This window comes from Pavona decussata, unplaced genomic scaffold (genome assembly GCF_977016875.1).
Source record: "Pavona decussata unplaced genomic scaffold, jaPavDecu1.1 SCAFFOLD_114, whole genome shotgun sequence".
In the NCBI taxonomy this organism is placed as follows: domain Eukaryota; kingdom Metazoa; phylum Cnidaria; class Anthozoa; order Scleractinia; family Agariciidae; genus Pavona; species Pavona decussata.
In genome coordinates this window covers 4,129,719-4,154,666 of record NW_028145528.1, presented here as the reverse complement: position 1 = coordinate 4,154,666, position 24,948 = coordinate 4,129,719, and the positions used below count along the sequence as shown (strand labels likewise).

Below are 24,948 nucleotides of genomic sequence, written 5' to 3'. Positions count from 1 at the left end.
GCGAGCGCGGAGCGCGTGTCACGCGCGACGAGAGAGGCCCTCCCGTCGGCCGTCACTCGCGCCTCGCGCTCGCCTTGTGCGTGCCTCCGCTCGCCTGGAAAAAACGCAAAAAATAACGCCTACTATGCAAGATACTTTTCTGCTAAATAATGAAGACCGTCATGCTTCACCAGGGCAGATGGAATTGGTTGAAAGAAAGCAGCGAAGTGCATATGTTTCTGTGAATGCCGGTCGGGCCATACTGCTTTGTGAGCAGAGGCGAGCAGACCACTAGAGGGTACCCCCCAAAAATTACATTTTTGAATATGCCTGGAATTAAGTTTGATGGCAAAATGAGTTTTTAACAAATCAATCAATTGAATAGTAATATGCTATCCTGTCGATGCAAGAATTTTAGTGTCAACAAGTAGTAAAATAAAAGATAATAGCCTACTGGTCTAATGGGGGGGGGGGGGGGGGGTGGGTGGGATTTGGTATTCTCTCCCTGGATCCGCCACTGGCAACATAGATCTTCCAGCAATTATTTTCAGTCTAAACGAATTATCTACACAACAATTTGCCTTTTTATCTAGAGAATTAAAACTGAAAAACGCTCATTTCAGTTTGAAGCCAAACTGAAGCCACTCACAGCTATTTTTCGTCCTCCCAATCTTTAACTCTGTTCTTACGGTGCTGTACTGAATTATTTTGAAACTACGTGCGTGAAGGTTTTCTTGTACCTTTTCGCCAAAAAAAAGGTTAAAATCCCCGTTGCACTTTCCCTTTAAGCTGTTAACTTATGTAATCACCGTTTTTAATCACCAGTTGATTGACAGAATGTCTTACTGACAGTAAGGTTTACTGTAAAACTATAAATATATTGCCTTAGTGTTTCTTCCAGATATTAAACTACCTTCCGTTTTTCAAGGCAGTGAATTTACAAAGAAGAATTTCTGAGTCCTCGAAACGAGTCGCAGAGTTGACCTACAGACTCGCGATTATGATTTTCCTCTTTACACCTGTACGGAGAAGGTGTTTCTAATCAGGGTTTATGCTTACCTTGGCTAACACTGTCATTCCTGTGTATCCCATGCATATGTAGGGATAGAGTTTCATAGACGAGCTGTACATTGGACTGTACTCCGTGACGATCTTCTCTTGAGTGATCGGTTTCCCGTTCAAAGTGAACACGATTTGAAATTTTCCATCTGCATCCTGTTCGTCGCCGAACTTTACAGTACAACCAATTACATCGCCTCGGTACGCAATGGCCTCTGAGATAGAACAATACAATTTTCAAGACGTCAACTAAATGATCACCCAAATAGGAGAAGCTGATAATTTATCACGAAATTTACGTGAAAAACCTATTGAAAGTAAAAGTTGTAATGTGAGTGACTATAGGCCGCAGAAAAGACTTGTCATCAACACCTATGTTTGACAAAGTGATACGGAAGGGGGTTTCACTCAGATCCACAGTTGGAGCAAAACGCAACCACGAAATCAACGGCCGAACGTCAAACAAATAAGTTTGTTGAGCAAGAAATTGTCCCGTCATGAGTTACACGTTTAGATGAACTTTTTTGTAATTCGTTGCATAATCTGTACAACAAATGACCAAATTAATGATTAATGAAGAGCTTCGGTAACATAATACAAGGTGGATTAGTCCTTTTCTCGTTTGTAACCTTAACTCCGTGCTTTCGAGTTCAGGAATTGTAAGAATCATGAGGAATACCATAAACGAACGTAAATAACTGTCTTTGTGACGTTCCCTTTGGAATTTTCTTCCTGGTTGGTTTCGACGTTGTTTCTCGTGAGTTAATTCTAAATTGCTAGTTCACAAAAGGAACCTTTGCTTTGCCGACCAGCAGGAAATATGTCGACGTGTTTTTAAACAGTCCAGAGCTTATATTTTCACTATGTTTCAGCCATCAAAACTGCAGTGAAGTTAACATTTAGTTGAAAATATTGCTAGCCAATTACTCACTGTGAAGTTAACTCAAATATATGAGAGTAATTTAGAGTTCTTTTAGAGCTCACAAAGACACTAAATAAAGCCCGGGGGGGGGGGGGGACTCCCCTATATAAGGTATATAGGTATGTGCCGCCCCAAAGGGTATGGTTTTTGAGCCGTTTTTGGTCTGAAATAGGGTATAGATTTTGACAATTACGGTCTGAAATCGGGTCGGGTTTTTGGGGCGGGGAACATTTACGAAAGCTTACAAACATATTTTTCTTCTCAGTACGTAACTGGAACGACTAACTGATAGCGAGAAAGAGAAATAGATAAACTATGTCATTCCAGCTTACTTTTACTCCTTGCGTCAACTTCCGTTCGGCACTGATGCATAATTATTAGGTCTGAAAACGGGTATGAATTTTAGAGGTCAGGTCTGAAAACGGGTGGGGAAAATGGCATGTTTAGGTCTGAAATAGGGTCGGGATTTGAAGACCCGGGCGGCACACCCCCACCAAGAATTCCGAGGAGTACCCCCCCCCCCGGGAAATAAAGTAACCACACCGTCAGGGGTCAATTTAGCTTCACTTAAGAAGTTAGGTTTTACCCATTTGAAAATTACTATGTTCCCAAAATCCGACTGCCTTTTAAATTTTTTGAATGGTCAACTTAACTTTTGATCGGAGAAAGTTCCTAAACACTGACATAAAATGAGAAAATGAACTCACGGTCGTACTCTTTACCAACTGCAGGATCGACAGGCTGGCATGGACCGAATATCTTGCCTTCATCAACAAGATACCCAACAGTTCCCTGCTTCCATCCTGGCATCATATGACTGCCATAGTCCTGCCAAACCACACCCACCCCCATAAACCTCCTGTCCTCTGATTCTTGAATAAGCACCTGAAAACAGTTTAAACAAATATCTATCTCTTCCGTGTTGCTGGTGTCTCAACTATGTAAAATTTAACCTCATTTTGGCCTTAAATATATGCACGGATGTTCATTATCATTGGACATTTTCTGTTCTGCGAAAAATTTTACCAGAGCAAACCCTTCGGAGCTTCGAGGAACAGATAAAGTGTTATTAAAAAAATACATTTGACTAGTTTTTAGCCAAATAAAGGTTATTGTGCTTATTAAAAGATAGATTGGGTTTTAGGAGCAGGGACTTCGTGAAGTTTAATGACTTTTGTGACAAGTGGGCGAGCAAAGGCACTATTCAGCGCCTTGTAGGTGGATAATGCTGAATGTTCGGAGTTACCTGACCAACCAGTTTGCAAGGTCGCTATAGAAAAACAGGCAGGCAGAAAAGCACAACGTACGAAGACCTTCCAGTGTTAAGTAACGCGACGACCAATTGTCAGTTTGGAGCGTAGCTCCCTGTCTTTCTGGATCACAATGCAATTGATGAAAAATTCTTTGAACTTACCTTGAAATGAGGAAATTCTCGGGAAAAGGGAACGCGATATCTTGCACCATGGTACGCTGAAGGACCATATTTCTTACAAGTCTCACAACTTTCTTCTCCTTGGCAAGTCAAGCGACAGCCATCGACCGCTATTCCTTTCGCGTCCCAAGCCTAAAACAACGAGAAATTATCAAACGTAGAAAACATTATGAACTAAATTTTGAGAGATCATGGTGATGTCATAATGATGGCTAGCTTGGCTGGCGGGGGGAACTTGTAAAAGTTGAACTCTCACTTCTCAAACGAAAACCGCCCACAGGAAAATTGAAATATCTACCGCTTATAAACTGTTACAAACCATGATTTACAGCGAACGCTGCTTTAAAGAACCAAAAAGGTTGAACAAACTACTGTTTTCTGGGAAAAAATGTTGCAACAAAAAAGTTCTCAATGCTACGAAAAGACATGAAATGTTTCTTACCTCTTGTCCTAAAGGTAGAGTCCCTTGATCAAACGCATTGGTAATGAACGTCCTGTGGGCAATCTGATTAGACATTTGCTGGTTTCGTTTGGTTTCTTGTAATATTTGGTTCATCCTACTGTCATCTGAATCGAAACAAAAAGAAAACCCTTTTGATTGATTAAAGTGTTTTACTGTAGAGACCAGAAGACAAAGTGAGAACGTATTTACCCGTGTGTCAGTTGAATGCCATAATCAATATTATAAAGTAACCGGCCCTTTAAAATCTGTTCTTGCTTTGACGGCCTCAAACTTCAAAGGTACATCTTCATCAGTGGAAATTGTCGGAAAACTTAATGGTCCCGATAGTCTTATTAACAGTTACTTCTGTAATGCAACTATATGCAATGGGTTTTAAGTCATGAAGTGAAGCGACATTGGCTGCACGTGATTAGGATTTAAGTTAATAAGTAAGTCAAGTAGTGCTACTCTTGATTGGTAACTTTCGTCTACCAATAGGTTAGCTTGCAAACATTGTCGCCTCTCATCTCTATCAGCACTGAACAAAAACAGGGGTGGAGTAGGCTGGTGGATATTAACCAAAACAAGAGAAAACATCCCTACGTAGCCTCTTTAAGTGGCATTAAGTCTCGCATTGATCAATCATCCCAGATTATTACAATGTAAAGATATCCCATTATTTTTATGTGTTAAACAATCTTACCAGTAACTGGGAAAAAATGCCCATATGTTGCAAAGTATGTAACCTGCAGACGTTCCACAACAGCATCCAGGGATATCCTCTGCCGATTAACGCTTGTCTACGATTAAAAGTTAATCGAGGTTTTCATCTCGCTTTTTAAAACTGGTTTTAAAGCCTAATTACAAGCTAAACGTAAAGAAAAGTCTAAACTGAGTGGCAAAAATCTTTTCAAAAAATCTTTATTGAGTAGTAATTAAACTTGAATCAAAGTTCACGTTAACCCAGGATTAGCTTAATCTAGCTTTGAACAACTGGGCTCTGCTGACCTTTAAGTTATGAAACATCGTATTGTACAGTTAAGCCTAACGCATGTGTATGGAAAAGATGCCATTTTATTCGGGTAACTACGCCAAAGCCAAAGTGACCATCATAATTGGTCAAGAATGAGAAAATCTTGTTATAATCAAAATGAATTTTTTTAAAACTGAAGATCAGTTGAATAAGTAGTTCTATGTTCGTAACCAACGAGTAGCACATCAAAGAAAACAGTTACATTTAAGGACGGTGCCTACTAATACCGAAGTATTTTCGCGTGGTTTATGACTATGCGGGAAAAGCAGATATTAGCAAGGGCTATTGGAATCCACAAAGAATATTGGGGGTAGCCATGCATTCTTTAGAGATAAATAAGCAACAATGGCCTGCCATACGGTCCGCGCGTCTGAAATTTATATCAACCAATCAGATTTCAGCAACGGGTCAAAACTGAGTTTTCATACGTCATTGATATCTGCGCTCTGTGATTGGTTGTGCCAAGCAAGAGAAGTTACATGAAGTGCTTATTGAAAGCGCAAGAAAAATATTTAGCATGGCATGGCCTAAAGTGATGTTTTCTGTTTCGTCCTTTTGATTTTACCAAGTTCACGACGTAGCACGGCGACTATAAGTATTGATCGATTTACTGCGTCGTTTTGTTTTCGGTTGAATGACCAGTATATGTGATCTTCGCCGCGTGAGGTTCACAGTGAAGACTACGACGCTTTGGCCGACTGGACTCGTACAATTTATGGACAGCTTTTGTTTACATTCTGGTTGTGAAATATGCTTTTCAAGTTGTTCTTACATTTCGGAGAGACTGATCTCGCCGGGTAGGAATTGTAGTGTTTAGGGATACAAATTCCCGACCTGTTTCTCTGCTAGGCAACAACGAGTATAAATCTTTGAGAGTTTTCCACGTCCTCTGCTTGCAATCCTCCTGCAGCACTTGTATTTTAAAGCTCAAAAAGACACTTAAAGTGTGCGGCTATTGTCAGTGTCTGTAAAATGTTGAAACGCAGCCCAGCAATAGCTCGGAACGGAATAAGGAGGCTGTATCGATCAACTGTGGACTGGACTCTCCGCTCACCGACCAACATATGTGATTTCATTATAATTTAAATAATTTCATTAATTAACTTACTAACTTTATGGCTAGTTTTACTGTCATTTATTGTCCCTACATTTTTTGTTTTGGTAATAGGCCTTTCCGAATATCGGGAGAGACTGGTGATCAATTGTATGAAAACGAGGCTAAACCTGCATCTCGCGGGAAAATTTGTCAGACGAAAAGACTTACAGTTGTAGCAAAAATTTTGAACATTATAATCGGTAATAAAACAGCGAGAAATACAAATTATGAATGGGAATGAAGGACAAAAACAAACGAAAGATGATAAAGACCAGTCATGTGGAGGAAAAGAGGCTAGGTTTGCCGGTAAGTTTACATTTTTCGTTTCTTTGATCCTACTTTGTTTAATGAATAAAGCTCGATCGGCGTGTGATTTTCTATACTGTAAGTGATCGCATCTGAGCTTAAAAATTCATCTGTTTAATAACTTACAGACCTAAGCAGTGTTACACTGACGGTAGATGACATCAGGGAGCCATTTATCAACATAAACAGAAACAAACTTTTTGAGTACGATCGAGAAACTCTTGTCGAGTGGCTGAGATATCGTGGGGACTCCTTAAAGAACACTGGCACAGCAAAAGAATGTCGATTCAAGTAAGATTCTTTCAACTGTTGCCGATTGCTTTGTTGTATATTGCCCCTTTTCGATCGATCATCTTAAATAAGTTTTTATTCACAGGGTCCTTGAGTACTTTAAAAACGGTCAGGATGGTAAGGTTATCGATCCAACACCAACAAAGAAGTGGCTGCGCGCGAAGGCCCAGAACATCGATTTCAAAGTAATTGAAAACTGCAAACAATCTGGTGCCGATCCAGCGAACGAAAAAGAGATACCTAGGACTAATTTTCTTAAAGGAGATTATAGCAAAGATGCTAGTGCTGGTTGGACCAGATCACTAGAGCAAATGCCCGTGTTTACTTCCAAAGAAATATCGTCTTATTTTGAGGAATCAAACAAGTGTGTGTTCAAATCGTCTACGACTATCAGCAAAAACTTTGCAAGAGGAAGTCAGTTTATTGCCGAAAGTTTCATCGACGTTGACCAAATCGGTACAAAATTTGACGATGACTACTTCTACATGAAAGGCCTTTGTGCTGCTAGTCTTAGATCCAAAAACAAATGGGTGAGTTTGGCGCTCAACAGAAAGACTGGGAAAATTGAACACGCATATTGTCTCTGCGAAGCTGGCGCAGGAGGTCTGTGCTCCCATTCATATGCACTGATGCGACTAACAGCTCAGTGGAGTTTAGACGGAGCTAAAGAATTACCCATGGATAAACCATGTACATCAAAAGCGTGTGTATGGTCTGTACCTAAGGGACGCACTAGGATAGAAAAGAAGCAAATCATGGATCTCACCTTCAGTTCCCCCAAGAAAAACCAAAATGGGAAAGGGAAGAAAACAAAGGGAATAGCAAGCACCCTGTTTGAGGCAAGAGCCGAGCGAAAAAGATCTTTCGATCCAACAGGTGTTAAAAAGCTAAAGGCAAATTTCATTAAGGAAAACTGCCCTGTCCCAGCATCTATTATCTTTATGGAAGAGGCATGCTATGGATTCTGCCAAACTACAGTAGGAAGCGTCCCCCTTGGTTCCCCGTTAAGTTTTCATTGCGTACCTTTCCAACCTGGTTTTAACGTTTACTGCTCAATTGACCTCTCTACAAATTGTACCACAAGCAACTCCGTTGGTACTTATCCAGCCTTCCCCCTAACTCAAGTACCAAGTTGGACAAATGAATTGGAGAGACAGGTATCTTGCCCAGCTGAGAAGGACATTATAAATTCATTAAAACTCACAACCGAGCAGGCCGTGAGTCTTGAGGAGGAAACTCGAGACCAGTCTGCTTGTAAGAAATGGTACGAGGTCAGAAAGTACAGGTTTACAGCTTCCTCTTGCAAGGACTTAAAGGAAAAGAAGACAGACCGAGGGTTGTCATCTTTAGCCCGTAAGTATGTTTCTAACAAAGAATTAAGTTCATCAAACAGTTATGTGAAACGGAAATTGGATCATGGACGATTCTATGAGCCAATTGCTATCCAAAAGTATGAACAGTACATGCTGGCTTCTGGAAGACCGGTCAGAGTTGACAAATGTGGATTTGTAGTTAATCCAAACAATTCTACATATGGTGCTACTCCTGATGGCAGGGTGACAGATTTGTCCTACAGTGAGCACCCTTATGGACTTTGTGAGGCAAAGTGTCCAGAAGAGTACAAAGATTATGACCCCCGTGATGCAGTAAATGTTACCAAAGATTTTTGCCTCTCAGTTTCAGACGATGGGACTGTTCACATAAATAAGACCCACCATTATTATGATCAAGTGCAAATGCAGCTGGCAAACACTGGTTGTAAGTGGTGTGATTTTATTGTTTACACATTCAAAGGTCTTGTTATTGACAGAGTCTACTTTGATCAGAATCACTGGGAAAATTTGGTTTCCAGAATAAATCATTTCTACTTTAATCATTTACTATCTTCTCTGGCCAAAAGATCTATTGCTTAATGTTCACAGTATTAAAACAAAGGCCAATTTAAGGTTAAGATCTTTGACAAACTTTCTGATTTAGAGTTCTAATAGTAAAAATTGCTGTATTTTTATGAAGTGTTTTTCCTCATGTTTGACTGTAAGACATAAACATTTTTCCTCATGTTTGACTGTAAGACATAAACATAACCTATTAAACAATTTTATGGTTGACTGCCTGGCCCTGGTTATTCAAAGAGTGGATAACTCTATCCAGCTGGTAAAATGTACTTCAACCAATGAATTACATCTGACCCCAGTTGTTCAAAGAGCGGATAACTTTATCCACTGGATAAGTCGCTATCCAGCAGAGCAAATATACACCAACCAATGCTTTTGCAAAGTTTTCCACACAATCCCATTCTTAAATTTGACATATGCTTCTACTCTATTCACAAATTATAAGACTATCATGAAAATCTTACACACATTTTATCTGCCTGATAGTGAACTATTCAGTGGATAAAATTATCCGCCCTTTGAACAACTGGGACCTGGTGGATAGTGACTTTTCCGTCAATCAGATTATTACTGTCTGTGCATTGCTTTTCCACCAAAAAGCCTGACCATCATGTTGGGAATAACTTACTCTTCTTGAGATTACTTGTTTCCTTCTGGAGCAATGATAGGATCTTGGAGATTACAAAGCAATGCACAGACAGTAATAATCTGATTGACGGAGCCAAACATTGTTACAGGAATAGGACTATCGAAGATATGGAAGTTCTTAAGCTTTTCAATCATCCTTTCAACATGAATCCGTTCACTGGCAATCTGCTGATTCATTACCGTTTCTTCCTTGGTAAATTGATCCCTACCTTTAAGAAAATTGGGCATGATCACGCTCACCCCTAAGGGCTCAAACAGATCTTGAACAGTGAATCCTCTGTCTGCCATTATGACATCACCTTTTTCCCATAAACATGGATTAAGAATTCCACTTTGGAGGACGATTTCCCTGTCTGAATAACTGCCTGGGAATGCCGGAGAAATGAAAGTAAATCCCCCACCAGGCATAATACCTACCAAGTTCTTTATAGTCACATGACTCTTGTAGTCAGAATATAACAGCTTGTGCATGACAAGTGATTGAGGTACTTCAGCATAAACTTCAGTACAATCAACAATTACACGGACAAATGGAAATTTTGCTTTCATGGTCATGGGCATGTTGTCATTAATAGTAGTTCTGTCTGGCCAGATGTTAACCATGCCAAGTCTCAAATATATAAAATTTACCCATGTAATAATTGTAGAACTGACAGTTGACTGAGATGCATCAAAGAGGTAAGACAGGTGTTGCAGATTCATATTGCATCTTAATCGACAGAGTGTCAATAGATAACCATCAAAAGGTGACAACATGCGTGGTCTTCCCCTGTCATCCCCCCTCTCTTTGCAATTTGCCCCAAATATAATATTTTCTCCCTCTTCACCAGGATCAAGATAATGAAATACAGCTTTACATCTGAACACAGATGGAAACCCGGTGTAGTGTTTGCACATCTTGTCAGAGCTGACAAGGTGATTTACAAAATCTTTCCTAATTTTTTGATCCAGCTGGTACTTTAAACAAGTTCGCTCTTTTTTCAGTTTCTGACACATATCATCAGATGCCTGCAATTTTTCCCTTAGCTCTTGGACCTGAGACCTCATGGTTTGGCATTCACAAGATGACACTTCTGATTTCCCTTCAGTAACAAGTGACTGTGGGTCCTGTAGCAGTGCTTCAGATTCACTCTCAACTGCAAGTAAACAAACTTGTTTTCACACTTGTGAAGAACAACACCATGGGCTATAAATAAGAGCTTAAACAGATTACATAAGGAGATTTAACTAATTCACTGCAGGTAGAGTAATGGATCTGATAGAAAAATTATTGAGTGACTAAATCATAACAATTCACTTCAATTCAATTCAATTTTTCAGTTAATGGTGGGTTAAATATATAAACAGAAACTGAGAGTTGTCCTCTAATATGTATTATTAGTCATTCCACCGAATCAGTGTGCTGAATTACAGGCTGACATGCTCAAATAATGTAAATATAAAATATAATAATTTATTATTGTTAGTTGTAACAGGTTGTAAGGATGTTAGAGTAATGGCATTGAGTACCTTCTGTAAACTTCTGCTCTAAAACCCGGATCGGGATTTTTCTCTTCTTTGGGCTCTTTCTAGGCGATTTCTTTTCCGTCCAGGAGTGAATAACAGGCTCTGCGTTGTTTATGCGCTTGTACCTAGATCCACCTGGAACTCGCTTGAGGTCTTCTTTCTTGAAATGTTTCTCGCATACCACTGTCCCCCGTGTGACAGAAAACCCGTCTTTTCCATTTTGTCTCTTTATCAAATTACACCAGCGATTAACCTCATGGTTACTCCGAGGAAATGAGAAAAAGCTGTCTCCTGTCTTGATTCTGATACCATTTTCCACACGGTACTCTCTGCTACTGCAGCCGTAGGCAGCGCATTCTTTTCCCAAGCTCTCTGTCCCAAAACCAAAGTAAAAGGTTAAATTAGAAAATTTTCGGTGACTATAGCCATTCGGTACTACTTGTGTCTCTCCCTAACCCTAATCAGCACAAAATAAATCAGTGGTCACGCAATAAAAGAAGAAAGAAAGCACTCACTGAGTTTCTTTTCCTCGGCCGCCATTGTTTTCTTGCAGGGATAGCCTCATTTTCGTGCAGATTAGTCACCAGTCTCTTTAAAATTCGGAAAGGCCTATTGGTGATCTGTCTCAGTATGAGGTGCTTTTACCCTAAAATTTTACAGATTATTCTTCTGGCTATTTTAGATATTTTTTACTTCTTATTTACTGATTTGTGCCATTAAATTGTTATAAATAAAGAAATTATGTAAATTGAATAACATTGGTAAATGTTTTGCCAGCCAGATCCATCACCCCTTAGACAGGGTGCGTGGGTGGGAGAGTGTCAAATGTTAAATGTCTTTAAGGACGGTGCCTACTATTGTTACTGCGCAAACAATAGTAGGCACCGAGATACTCTGGTTTCCTATGGGTAGTGCTCACTAATACAGGAATATTTTTGCGCAGTTTTAAACTATGTGGAGAAAACAGAACTTAGCAAGTGCTCTTGGTATCCCATTGCATTTAAAATAAAATGTTTGCAATTGGTGGAACCCCAAACATGAGATTGAAAGGGGGGAAATAGAACCCCCCCCCCCCCCCCCCCCCACACACACACACACACACATTTGAGCTAGAGTAAGAATTTACGGATGCCAAACATCAGACATTTTTATCAAGTTAGTGAATGCCATGAGCAAGAGGTGGAAGGTACAACGTAGGGCAAGTTTTAGATAGGGTAAAAAAGAAACAGCAAAAGTAAAAAGCCAGACAAAATATTAGAAGGAAATGCACGCCTGTGAAAATTCAATTTTTATTAACCAATTGATTATGAAAAAATGCCCTGAATAACCTATTAATTTTTTTATTATTGTTATTTTTTCTTGGTTCTTGTTGACTTTGTTGTCAGGGTGTTTTTTCTCTTTCTTCGTTATATGGAGCAGTTGTCAATTGGGACCCAGCCCTGTTACTTCCCCCTGCCATACCCCTCCTTCTTTTGTACGTTGTTGTTGTTGTTGTTTTTTTTTCTGTATATTTTGTTGGCTTCTGTGGCAATTCAATAAAAATAAGCAAAACTAAATAAGAGAAGAGTGACTTTGGCAATTACAAGAGACTCGAAACAGTAGATGCAACACAGTAAATAGCCAAACATAAATAGATCCCATGTGATTGATAACATCTACAGTATATTTTATTGAATGAGGGATGGTAAACAGGAGCATGTGGAGAAAGCTACAATCAGTTGGGAGGCCGATAACGAGGTTGATGGGAATACTGGCTATGAGATGAATGTGTTAGCTGTCATAGCTGTTTCTAAGTAGCTTTTGTGGATAAGTACTGAAGGATATATCCTTGCAAAATCCCATCAAGGACCTTTCTGAAAACCACGTTAAGTGACCGGAAGCTTCCTAATAAAAGATTATTATTATTATTATTATTATTATTATTATTATTATTATTGGGCATCATGCATGATGTAGCCATTGTCAGAAATTTGGCATTAGCTCGTCACATCCACAATTATAGTTTGGGTTGTTCCTTGTGCATTGAGTTTTAAACATGATAAAAAATAATGAAGTGCCAAGAGTTGTCTGGACATGTAAGATTGATAACAATAATTATTGCTGAACACTTATACTAATATCAGTTAGCATAATATGGTTTTCTTTAGTGTTGGCATTAATAATGAGGAACAATAAAAACCGTTCAAAAACTCTGGGTCAAGAGAAACACATAATAATTGATGGGATTTAGAATTTTTAAATTTATTATTCTTGATTTTTGAACAATCCGCAGTTCTATGAAGTCTACTTGTCTGACTGGTGTGTAAAGTTTTAATAATAAGGGAAATAATGTGAATTTGGGGCTTACGCTTATTACTGATTTGAATCAGGGTTTAGATTATCTTCATAAATCTGAATAACAAGAATAGGAATTAAGTCTACATTTATAGGTGAAATGGCTAAATGTAAATAGGTGAAATTTTGACAACTAGCTACTAATTAACTACTTACTAGCAATAGAGTGATTTGAAAGTCTGGCCCGCCTAGATTAGCACTCTCTACCTGCGGGCCAGTTCACTACCTTATTGTTCTTCTTGGTTGGATTTTTGAATCTGAACTTGAAACTCAGAGCAAGAGGTAGATATTTATAATATTTTAGCAAATATTAGAGGTACATGTTGTGCGAACTCAGTTCCCAAATCTGGCCTGGAAATGTCTGTTGTGAGACTCAGATTCTCAGCTAAAAAAGATACTGACGGCTTACTCGCTGATAACTCAACACAAGCTCGGGGCGGTGATTTGAAAAAAGTGAGTAATGCATGCTATCAACCATTACAACCAAATGAAAAATAGAAATTGAAACTTTTTCGCGGATACATCATAAAGCCGCAAACTGAATTTAATAAAAATCCTGCGTATACAGTCGTGTAAATAATTTTATTCTGTATACTTGTACACATATTTATTAATTTATTTAGTGCTATATTTTATATTTAAACGCATAGAATAGCGCAAACTGTTTAAGGAGTACCTCATTTAAAAGCACTACCCGCGTCGGACGGCCGCGGCTGTCAAGGTTTTTCGCTCTCCTTCTTTTTAACGCTGTGAGGTGTTATTCACTAAGTGAAGCTAAGTGGCTTTGTGGAAAGTTTCCAGAATGCTGGGGAAAGGTATCTAGTGGTTTCCCGTTTGCTTTAGGTTGGAGAAATAGGCCATTTTCGGGAACTCTAGAGCGGCTGGAGCGGTGATAAACAACAAATTCGATAGTATTGTCATTTAGTCCACAGTGAAGTGTCACTTACTAATGACGTAGGATAACCAGTTTTGACTGCCGCTCGTACTGCGGGCTCAAGGTCCGTATGGCTGGAATCCTAAAAAGGAGTAAAATAAAAAGCAATGTATGGCGTTTTTCTCAAATTGAAGCTTTATTATCTCTGCAAAATGCATGGTTACCCCAAATTTTCTTTTTGGATACTGAAAGCACTTGCTAAGTTCATTAGGAGGCACCACCCATAGGAAACCCAAGTATCTCGAGATGCGCAAAACATATGCGCAGTAACAAAAGTAGACACCGTCCTTAATTGCCTTGAGTTCTGATTGCTTTACTACCGGCGTTTTACGTTTGTTGAGATTGGCAAAAATAATTATTTCTTTTTCGGTTTTGTTACACTCAAGTAAAAACTGCTCTAACGTTGGCAAGGGAAACATTGGATGATTTCAAAAAATGCCTGCTGTTGGAAGCGGTTATTTATAAAACTAAAGAAGAAAGCCCTGTAAGCAGGGAGGGGTCCTGATGAGGTTTGCTGAAGGAATTTTATCTAAATTGCCCGTAAAGCCGTTCATAACATTAGTGTACTTGACTTATCGATTTCGCCAATAAAAATAGGTCCATCATACCAGTGGCTTTCTTTGGCGGCGATACATTGCCGGATGCTAGACAACATACCCGTGCCTTTAGATAGTTCTCGTCATCTGTGTCTCGTCCTCTGCAGCGGGCAATGCATCCCGATGAGATGTACTTCTCACACAATAGCCAGATCGACGAGATTAAGTTGAAAGGAACTGGAACCGGGTGGTAGGTGCTGTATGTTTGAACTGTAATGGCCTTCTTGAACGACCATTCCATCAAAGAATTGTCCTTTGAAGTGAAAAAGTCGGAAGCAAACGTTAAAAAAAGATTTATGCAGTGATTTATACTTGAAATGAGTTTATGAACACCATATGGAATACTTCCTTTTTTCGCATTTGCCATGCATGTAGGCTAAAGTGAAACAAACCAGTGGATAGAATGATTTTAAGGTGCTTTCCGATCAGAGATTATTTGACAAATATTTAGAGGATCCCCAGCCTGTGACTACAAAGAAAAAATATAAGTCTGACGAAGATGAAACCATGATTTTCCGTGCCAGAGATAGGATCGGGGGCGCTTACCACAGAAAACTACCTTAAGAAAACCAATGGCGACTCAGGAAATTACCAATATTGGTATATGGCAAATGCCATGCATACATACTGCTTCTATTATAAAATATAAAAAAATATCTAGCTTTTAAGTGAAACTATGCTTGGTGAGTCCGCTTTCAAATAATAATTGACATTCTAGTTGAGAAGCCGAGAAAAGGAAAGCAGAAGTCATAATATCCATTCCAACAAAAAGCACATCATCATTTAGATATCCCCAAATTTCTAAATTGGATAATGAAGGACTGGTTCTGGTAGGTGCAATAACCGTTTACGTCAGCTTTGGAATAAAAGGACATGCTTCATCATCCGAGAGGATATCCTTATCTAAGAAGGTGATGATAAGTCCTCAGCAAGAAAAGGCAAGACAAAAAAAAAAAGACATTTTTACCTCCACTCTCTGGTATGTGTTGGACAGGAGGGCTATCATCATGTTAACTAACAGAATGACTCCCACGACAAGAAAAGTTCCAAACAGGAAATGGGCAAGTATCACTGAAGGATTGTCAACGGAGTCCAACGGTTCCAGCTCTGCTATCCCCAGCAAGGACCAGCAAAGATGCCTGATCATCGCCCACCAACTTGAGAGAAAAAAATAAGAGCGGTAGATTTTTACAACGCGTAACTGAGGAACTCGGTCGCTGGAATATTTCAGACCTCTCTGAATTGCTATCACAAATCAATTGTAGTTCTGCACGGAGACAAAGAATGATGTTGTTCTCATCAACAGCGAACAACGACAACAAAAATAATAGTTAAGTCAAATCTATTTCCTGAACATGTTGTAATTCTTCTAGAAGACAAAAGCTCAACGGCATCTCTCATTCAGAATTTGCAATTTCATTGTTTTATACGTTTTATTTTCTCCTCCACACACTTTGCAGTTTCTGTCAGTTACATACTCACCAGGATATTCCAGCTGTTTTACAAACACTGAAATTTAAAAGAAACATCTGTTAAGTAGCAATTGCATTTATCAGCTTTTTATCACCGGTTCATTTTTGTCATTGACCTTTTGAAAGGTTTAACGCAACGGTACTGTAGGAATGCCGACATCGCCAAGAGTTAGCTACTGATATTCTTAAGAAATGTATCACAAGATGAACGAGGAAACCTCAATGAAACACATAGTTAACTCATACATAAGTCAAACATAAATCAATTCCTGGTATCTTAATGAAGAGAACAAGACTTTTAAATTTGAAAGACATGTTTCGGCAACTACTGTGCCGAAACATGTCTTTCAAATTTAAAAGTCTTGTTCTCTTCATTAAGATTGTTGCAAAACTGCTGCTTTTACGTCCTTTTGGGAATTCCTGGTATATATTCATAAAACATCCCTAACTGAAGACGACTCCTAACAACTGTATGGTAATTATATTCGTGCAATACGTTTAAGGACGCATCTTATCCAAAAAAGTTAGCTTCGTGAGTCCAGCTCCTGGGATCTTAAAGTGCCCCTAACCCTTCAATTTGTTTTCTTTTGGTAGATTTCCATATCTTTGAAGAACTCATTTTCGAAAAAAAAATTTGGCGAAATATTGAATCCTTTTTTTTTACGAGCGCTAGAAGTGAAGGCAGTCTTGTCAATATTTTCACCTATCGTTCGCATTAGTCCCCCACTCGGCCAAATGTGGAGCGTGACGTAAGAAAAGGACATCGTGCAAAAATATCCGAAGATCGCGGTAATGCTTCAATTGTAAACAGAGAAAATGGTCGAAAAATGTGTGATTTTTGGATACAGCAACTCTCGAAATGCAGAGAAAGGAATCAGCATGCATAAGATTCCTTCTGAATCCTTCTGGTGTCCTTTTCTTACGTCACAGCTAAGAAAGTGTCAAATATCGGACGCTTCTCATTGGCTCCTTCTTAATGAGCCCACGAGACAAAAATTTGTCCAGCGGGGCTTAAAGCGCGCAAAAATTTAAAAATTTCAGTAACTTTTAGCGGTCGTAGAAAAAAAAGGATTCAATATTTTTAAAAAAATTTTTCGAAAATGAGTTCTTCACGGATATGGAAATCTACCAAAAGAAAACAAATTGAAAGGTTAGGGGCACTTTAAGCATTATGATTAAAGCATGTTGTTAATTTTAAAAGATAACTGTACTGGATCGCTCAGTAGTTCAAGATGTTAACCCAAACATTTTGAAACCATGAAGCCTACTATAACAAGTTTTGTGGTTTCGTTTTAGGTTTCGTTGCCATGTTTTCCTAACCTGCAACTATTTTTCAAACTCCTAATTGTCAGACTTTCATTACACTGTAATAAATATATAACCCAATCCAGAATACTCACAGGTCATTTCCGTGGCTTTCCTTGGAAACGTATGACCTCTCCGCCACATACACCTTAGTAATGGCAATAGAGAAAGCTAAGATGGCCGCAACGAATTGCCAAAATATTGTTGCGATGTCACCAATAATGTGAAACAAAGCGATTTGAATGGCGCCAACTCCCTTGATTGTCTCCATGACATGTCCAAAGGCCCTGAGTGTGAGGAACATGGTGTTGAGGCCGTACAGATAGCCAGCTACGACAAGGGCTCGGTTGTTGGTCACCGATGTTGATACGGCCCAAGTGATAACTCTTACAAACAACGTCGCCACGTAAATTACCAAAGTGATGAGATCCACGACATTCCAGCGGTCACTGAAAAACAGCAGGAGGATGGGAAAGCAGGGTCACGAAATTTTTTGTACTATCGAACTACTGTATCGTCTTGAAAGTGACTTTTTAGAGTCTACCACTGAATAACGGCCCATTAAAGCATAAAATCTTGATTTGTGTTCATTGGAATCTCTTATAAAGCACTAAGGAAGAGTTGATAAAACTGGGTCTGGATCATGCATAAACAATGGGCACCCCAGACTAGTGCAAAATGGTACATCACATGCAAAGCTATATACGCAATGTTTTGGTGATTATTCACTCTAAGTGAAAATGTTCTTCTTTGCTAACTTAGTGAATGCAACCCTGATCTGACGTTTGACATAAAGTTGTTATAGTAGTAAGAACAACATAGCTTTGCAAAGGCCGCAGTTAAAATACAGCATTGCCTACCTTAAGTAGTTGCCACACGTTTCTTTCCACGTGCGCTTCCTTCTGATACTCAGCACTTGGGTAACTTCCATAGACATCCGCCCCAAGAAGAAAACCAGAATGGCCCACTCTAGGCCGTTGAACGGAATGCTCGAAGGTGTGAGACAAATGGCAAAGTGCAGGACAAGAAGGGCCACATAGCTCAGGGTGTCGCGAACAAAGATGAAGTATGGAGTTGTGAAATATTCCTTGTAGCTCTCTGTGGTGATATAATGGCGGTTATAAATAAGCTTTTTACCCAATTAAGTTTACGAATTATTATTTACATACGATCGCGTTATACTGTAGACTGCAAAAGGCACAGAGTAAACAAGGTAAAAAATGAATCCAATATTTTATCACGAAACCCGCTTGTCTCTACTGAAACGGGACCCGAAGCTCTGCGTGACGTCGCACTAGTTTGCTGGCGAGATTGACGGGAGATAAAATGATAACTGCTAATGTGGGATAAATTGGCCACAAAGTGACGCTTTTATTTCACCCGACATGAAGAAAATCGATATAATAAACATCACGCAATCTCTTAAGCAAAGGTGGGGTTAAATATCGGCAAAGAGCCAAGTCATATTAAAAGGCAACAAAGGCCTAAAAAGAAAGGCCGGAGCATGGGGAGGGGGCGGGAAAAATAATTCTTCTACAGTACCGGAAATCTGTGTCCGGATGTTAACACGATGGGAATGAAGGCGAGAAGGACCACGAGATAAATTGATCTTGCCTATAACTTCGGTGTTATTAGATATGACCCCATTTCATCGGCTGAAGTTCTATGATTGACAACGCTCCCTGCCCCATGCAACGGCACACCTAAATACTTTACTATCACGGGCCTCGAGATAAAATCACATTATGCTTATGTCATAATGTTGGCCTTTTATCACGAAACCCGCTTGTCTCTACTGAAACGGGACCCGAAGCTCTGCGTGACGTCGCACTAGTTTGCTGGCGAGATTGACGGGAGATAAAATGATAACTGCTAATGTGGGATAAATTGGCCACAAAGTGACGCTTTTATTTCACCCGACATCAAGAAAATCGATATAATAAACATCACGCAATCTCTTAAGCAAAGGTGGGGTTAAATATCGGCCACCGCCACAAAAATGTGGCAACCCCCTTGGAATTATTCTGGACAAACTGCTTTAAGCGCCTAATAAAGGAATGCCCGAGAATCAACACTCGGGGGGTGGAGTTAGACATGTCCCAACTATTGCCCGAAAAAACCTGCGCAGCTGAGGTCAAACGGTACAAAAGAACCCAAAGTAGAAAGGAGAAACGAAGAAAAAGAAAAACGTTTAACTTGCCTGAAAAAATAATTCTTCTACAGTACCGGAAATCTGTGTTCGGATGTTAACACGATGGGAATGAAGGCGAGAAGGACCACGAGATAAATTGATCTTGCCTATAACTTCGGTGTTATTAGATATGACCCCATTTCATCGGCTGAAGTTCTATGATTGACAACGCTCCCTGCCCCATGCAACGGCACACCTAAATACTTAACTATCACGGGCCTCGAGATAAAATCACATTATGCTTATGTCATAATGTTGGCCTTTGCGTTTTTGTGTCCATTCTGACTAACTTCATCGGGGTCAAAGAACTTCGGTTTTTAAAACGAGCCCTTGGCATGCCGTTTAGGTATTGACATGGATAGCCTTGTTGAAGCTTACCATAAATGTCTTTTCCTTGGAGTTCTGAAAATAAAAAGGAATAAAGCATACGTGAAGAAAACATACAAATGATTTCCAATAGACACACAAGAGCACTCTTGACTTCTTCTTTGGACTAAGTTTATAATAATATAATTAAGGCATCATTACATTGTATCAATTTCAACCTATAAATAGTGCCGGCTTTCCAAGTTGTGATTGATTTAGAACCTACGTCAAAGTACCATACAACTTAAATTATGAGCGCCTGGGGAATATAGACTACACACTTTTATTTATGTGCCCTGCGCTGGACACCACCACCTGGCGCCGAACTATCATGGCTGTATTCAGTCAACTAAAAATCGCACGGGGTGGGGGCACAACATGTTGCGGAAAACAGGGCTAAATGGGAAGATAGTGTTCTTGCCTTATGTTCCACAGGGGACGAAAAGGACTAAGTAAGTACCTTTATTTATGTGACCTATTCGATGCTAAAGTTTGCTTGAATTTTCCTTGTTTGTTCTTGCATATATTGACGGGAAAAGATCCATTTCCCCTCGAATTTTCAGTACAAGGTTTTCTACTATAGCATCAGTCGCAGCTCAAGTCGTCCAAATGTTCATCGGCGAATTGGATTCATCTAAGATCCCCGCGAAATCCCCCTAACTTTGGGCAAAAGCATAACTTCGGTACCGCGTACGATACATTTCCTTACCATGCCAAATTCTCTTTCTGACTGTGTCCGGATTCTCATATTCTCCAACGTGGATGGCGTCACGGCCATTCGTTGTAATCTTGTTCAGTTCCCGGATGTCGACACAAGGGCCGATGCCAACTGCGAGTAGGTTTGTACCTGCCTTGATCGACTGTATTTGACTGGTTACTTTCTCTTTCTCGCGTTTCAAACTTGTTTTATGATCCGTAAAGAATATTATTACCTGCCATGACAAATTATGACTTCTGTTACAAAGTTACCTTATAGACCGAACAATCAACGCTTCTTTTGTTCGAATTGTGGCCTTTTTTTCGCTCGTTTTGAGGTGTTAGCTACAAGGAAAAGTTTACGTCATTCGACAGGCATTGGAAACTAACACGAAAACAAAACGGAGGATTGTGTCTATGACGTCACACGTACACATAAACGTTTTAAGTTTTTAGTAAACTGTGAAATTTATTACCAAATTGTCAAGATACTCATGGTTTACAATTCTCCTTAGTCTTAACCGTCGATGTCTCGAAGCTTTTTGCTTCAAAGAAACTCCCAAAATACGCACAAAAGCTGGAAGTGAACGTAACAAAGAGGTTACTGTAAAATCTGTTCTGTAGACTATGGCCTGGGTATAAAATAGGAAGATTTAGCTTCCTTGCTTGCACATCATTTTAACTATTTAGTACTAATTAATTAAATTCTATATATTACCTCTACAAGATTGATTGTAAAGATCAACTATCTACACCGAAAAAAAAAGCACAATAAAGATTATTATATTGCCTTAAATATGCAAAACTAGTTCATTCCATGTTACATTTCTACTTTGCGCAATGCGGAGTTCGGTGGAAAGTTCAGGGTATCACATTTAAGGTTTCAGTTGCCCCCGTGAATATCAAAGCTGTGTAATGCTCCGGGAAATGTGTCTCAAAACAAAATTGTGTCTAAACCCGTCCATGTCAGGAACGTCATCACTATCGTATGTATTTTACTCCTATATTTCTTACTCCATTGTCTCCAGTCACAATCTTGTTCTCTATTAAACGAGAAACATCTTCACTTATCCCTTTCATCCACTTCAAAAACTCATTAATAATCCATAAGCCCATTGACCTATCAAATGGTCAATAATACATCGCGTGCAGTGACTTTATATCGATAAACCTCCTCCTTATTAGTATGCGGTATTTTATCAGCTGATGAAACACTCCTCATTAGTATGTTGTCTTTTTCTCGTATGCTAATTTCCAACGTTCTCAAAAGCATAATTATCATGAACTCTATCGACACACGCTTTTCCAGGAATGTTTTTGAAGCCGTTCAAAAAACTCGCAGCTCATGTTTTACCTGTTCGTTTCTTAAACATTACAAAAATACCTTCAAAGTTTATAGTGTTTGTTTACAGTACCAATTTCACCCTGACCTTGGCAAAACTTGTTCGACGAGTTACGTGTGTAAAGGATCAAAGTGTTTTTCTCGCTCGCTTGGATAACTAGCGTTGCCCGCAACTTATTGACGAGATAATCTGTGGACTAGCGTTTTGTAAAATGCCGACATTGCCAATCAGAAATTTTAAAAGAAAACTACTGGTGTGCTCCTACCTTTTCCGACGATGCTTCACTGGTTTTGAAGAAACTTTTTTCAGCTTCCTTCAGATTTTCATGGAGGGCGGGATACTTAACAGTTCCCCTCTTGAGTCCTTTTACATCGTCAGCGCAAATCCATTTTGGGGTGGAGTCATCACCGTGGATGATGATTCGATAGTTGCCTTGTTCTTCTCCATGCGTCACAATGAATTTCTGGATGGTGTCTTTCATCAGATCAAAAGCGTCTTTGGCGATCTTGGACGTTGTATTAATCAAGAAAGCAATATCCATTCCTGAAATAAAAATTAGGCTAACTGATAAAAAGGAGCCTAAGACTTTGCCTTCAGTACTTGTAGGTTAAATTATTTTAATTTAGTGTTTTATTTGTAAGTGGAGCTACATTCAATGTCTGAGACATGGCTTAAGTCCATAATCCTTAACGGTGAAGTACTCCCTACTTTTGACTTTACCATCTACAGAACAAGCGGTTGATTTATTTCCCCTGTTCATAACACCGTTCACAGCTTTCGGCGAGGGGGCGTGGGGCGCAATAGGGTTTTAGCAACGCGACGGCGACGGCAACGAGAACGTCAAAAAAGAAATAGGTTCTGTAACCAAAACGACAACTCTGCACGTGCATTATACTTTTTGGTACATTTCTTTGCCGTCTTTGCACGTCTAGGACGTGAAATTTCCTGATGGCACATTTTATGGAGGACGTGTACACACGACGAAGAATTTTTCTTTTTCTTTCTTAATGTGATTGTGGTCTCCAAGAATTCATCTCCAGAAAATTTCATTTACATTTAACATTTAAAGCAAGTTGGAATAATTGCGACGACGTTTGAAAAACGCGAATTCATTTTAATGGTGACGTTCTCTCTGCCATCGTCGTCGTTGTTGCTTAATCTCCCTATAAACCGAGGTTTGGTTTGTGACATCCGTCCTATCTCCAGGCGCTAGTTGCTTGTTGTTGTTGCAGTTTTTTGTCAGTGACCAGAATGAGGAAATATCTCCAGGTCATGATCACCTCTCAAGAAAATTTTGAATAACTGGTAGTGGGCGGGAGATTTTGATCTCACAAACGTTGACTAAGCAAGGGAACTGCCATAACTAGTGAACATGATACTCTTCATACATAGTTCAGCAACTTAGGCGGACAACGTCATAATAGAGCGGTTTTTAATCGAGTGTCGAAAGTAATTTCGTGTTTGCTTTGGTTTTACTTTACTAGACTCTATGATTGGTTAGCAAAGTTCGCGCCATTTTCTCAACCAATAGGAAGCCAAACCAAAACCAATCGTGCTTGGTCGCACGCGTTTTTCCTCGCTTGACGCAGGCTACATGTATTTCCTTCGCGTTATGATTGACTGATTGTGCTGTTTATATTTGTTGTCATTGGTCAGAGAAATTACTTTGGTTTTGGTTTTACAACACTCAATTGAAAACATTGTGTTTTTTGTTACGCAGTCTCTGGGGATCTAGTTCCTGCTGTTTCTAGCAAACATCTACACCAGCCACAAATTAAAACGAATATAAAAAAATTTCCGTAGTCCTGTAGCTCTTCCAGACCTCTATAAAAAAATTAGTATTCGGTATAAAGGAGTAGAAGTATATAATGGTTTACCAAGTAATCTCAAACAACTTCAGTAGAAATCAACTTTTAAGTGAAAACTTAAGAACTTTATTCTTACTCAATCAAGCTAGATTGATTTAATGCTATATTTTCATACAGTGACTTTTATTCTTACCGAATATCGTTAATTATCCTGGTTAAACCTCTCTTTCTAGACCAAATATAAATCGCTCAGTGCTATAATTTTAGTCATCGCATGACTTGTACTTTTTGTAAGTATGTGATGGGTTGGATGGGGGGGGGGGGGGGGGATCTCCTAGATAAGCCTAGAAAGGCTGAGACTTCCTGCTCAATATTGTATTATTACTGATAAGTGACGAAATGTAAGAATGCCTGATTTGGGCAAATAAATAAACAAATTAATTAATTAATGAAAGTTAAATATTCCTTTAGTGCTTGTTACTTTGCCAGTTACAATATAGGTTTCGAGATTAAAGATCTAGTTTAAAACGGTTGTCTCTGTTGTTTTTACATACACGACAGATGGTCGATTTTTAAGAGGGACAATCACATTTTGGACTTAATTAATCCTAACGAATATACCAGACAAATTCTCATACAGAATGGATTACCACCGGTCTGGAAAAACTGCCCTTGCCTAACAAAATCAAAACCGGCGAAACTAACCTTAACTAACCGATTAATAGTATTTACTTTACATTTTAGTTTTATCATATTCTTGTTATATTACAAACATGTCCTTATTGTCAGGGTTAGCGTTTCTAAATAGGGTATTAAAACAAAACTTTACCTCTGGTTTTCAGCTTCTTCTTACTAGCAAGATGCTTGGAATAAAAGTAAAACAATGCGAAGAGTAGAGGAAACATGATCAGATCAAAGAGGCACCAAATGTTGAGAAGCAACCACTGCCATTTCTTCACAGTAAACCATGAAGACATTTTCAATTCGCCAAAATTTCCAAGCCATTTTTCACTCAGCAAGTCGTATAGTACTGGATGGGCTAGCAACTGGGAATAAGAAGAAAAAAATACATTGCTTAGCAACTTCAGGAGAAATTATATGCTTCATATAAACATATTAAGGCGGTGCCTACTAATAAATAGTGTAAGTATTTTTGTGTGATTTATGACTATGCGGGGAAAGTAGATCTTATCAAGGGCTATTTAAATCCAAAACGAAAATTGGTGGTAATCACGTATTTTTAACAGTTGATGAAGCAACAATTATTCCAAAAAGCAGTAAAATACAAAGCAAT

The 24,948-nt window shown here is 39.1% G+C and overlaps 3 protein-coding genes across 5 annotated transcripts in view; 1 reads left to right on the top strand and 2 right to left on the bottom strand.

The window, feature by feature from the left end:
* The window catches only part of LOC146470308 (uncharacterized), a 34,454-nt gene that overhangs the window by 3,113 nt on the left and 6,393 nt on the right, over nucleotides 1-24,948 (bottom strand). For 2 of the 3 annotated variants that reach the window (XM_085122371.1, XM_085122372.1), the window contains exons 6-20: nucleotides 24,484-24,700; nucleotides 22,112-22,389; nucleotides 20,517-20,739; nucleotides 19,820-19,843; nucleotides 18,111-18,348; nucleotides 17,346-17,699; nucleotides 15,956-15,982; nucleotides 15,441-15,630; nucleotides 14,535-14,726; nucleotides 13,891-13,959; nucleotides 4,538-4,634; nucleotides 3,835-3,959; nucleotides 3,375-3,524; nucleotides 2,668-2,845; nucleotides 1,039-1,253 (exon numbers count right to left, since the gene is read on the bottom strand). In XM_085122371.1, the coding sequence (XP_084978497.1) occupies nucleotides 1,039-1,253; nucleotides 2,668-2,845; nucleotides 3,375-3,524; nucleotides 3,835-3,959; nucleotides 4,538-4,634; nucleotides 13,891-13,959; nucleotides 14,535-14,726; nucleotides 15,441-15,630; nucleotides 15,956-15,982; nucleotides 17,346-17,699; nucleotides 18,111-18,348; nucleotides 19,820-19,843; nucleotides 20,517-20,739; nucleotides 22,112-22,389; nucleotides 24,484-24,700 (2,577 nt within the window). The remainder of the gene's footprint in view (nucleotides 1-1,038; nucleotides 1,254-2,667; nucleotides 2,846-3,374; nucleotides 3,525-3,834; nucleotides 3,960-4,537; nucleotides 4,635-13,890; nucleotides 13,960-14,534; nucleotides 14,727-15,440; nucleotides 15,631-15,955; nucleotides 15,983-17,345; nucleotides 17,700-18,110; nucleotides 18,349-19,819; nucleotides 19,844-20,516; nucleotides 20,740-22,111; nucleotides 22,390-24,483; nucleotides 24,701-24,948) is intronic. The other variant, XM_085122373.1, reaches the window with a different exon arrangement.
* On the top strand, nucleotides 6,977-8,474 carry LOC146470310 (uncharacterized; the record flags this gene model as incomplete). The annotated part of the gene is made up of 1 exon (XM_085121898.1): nucleotides 6,977-8,474. A coding segment is annotated over one exon (1,497 nt), but the record flags the coding sequence as incomplete, so codon positions are not given.
* On the bottom strand, nucleotides 8,510-11,149 carry LOC146470309 (uncharacterized). The gene is made up of 3 exons (XM_085122404.1): nucleotides 11,125-11,149; nucleotides 10,613-10,981; nucleotides 8,510-10,239 (listed from the first exon to the last, which is right to left on the bottom strand). The coding sequence occupies exons 1-3, from the start codon at nucleotides 11,147-11,149 to the stop codon at nucleotides 9,095-9,097; spliced, it is 1,539 nt and encodes a 512-aa protein (XP_084978530.1). The 3' UTR covers nucleotides 8,510-9,094.

What these genes read in the sequence shown, in the direction of transcription:
- LOC146470309 (XM_085122404.1), bottom strand. Translation starts at nt 11,149, where the DNA reads ATGGCGGCCGAGGAAAAGAAACTCA. An exon ending in GGCCGAGGAAAAGAAACTCA is followed by an intron (nt 10,982 to 11,124) that starts GTGAGTGCTTTC and finishes GTTTTGGGACAG; the next exon opens with AGAGCTTGGGAAAAGAATGC. An exon ending in AGAGCAGAAGTTTACAGAAG is followed by an intron (nt 10,240 to 10,612) that starts GTACTCAATGCC and finishes GTTTACTTGCAG; the next exon opens with TTGAGAGTGAATCTGAAGCA.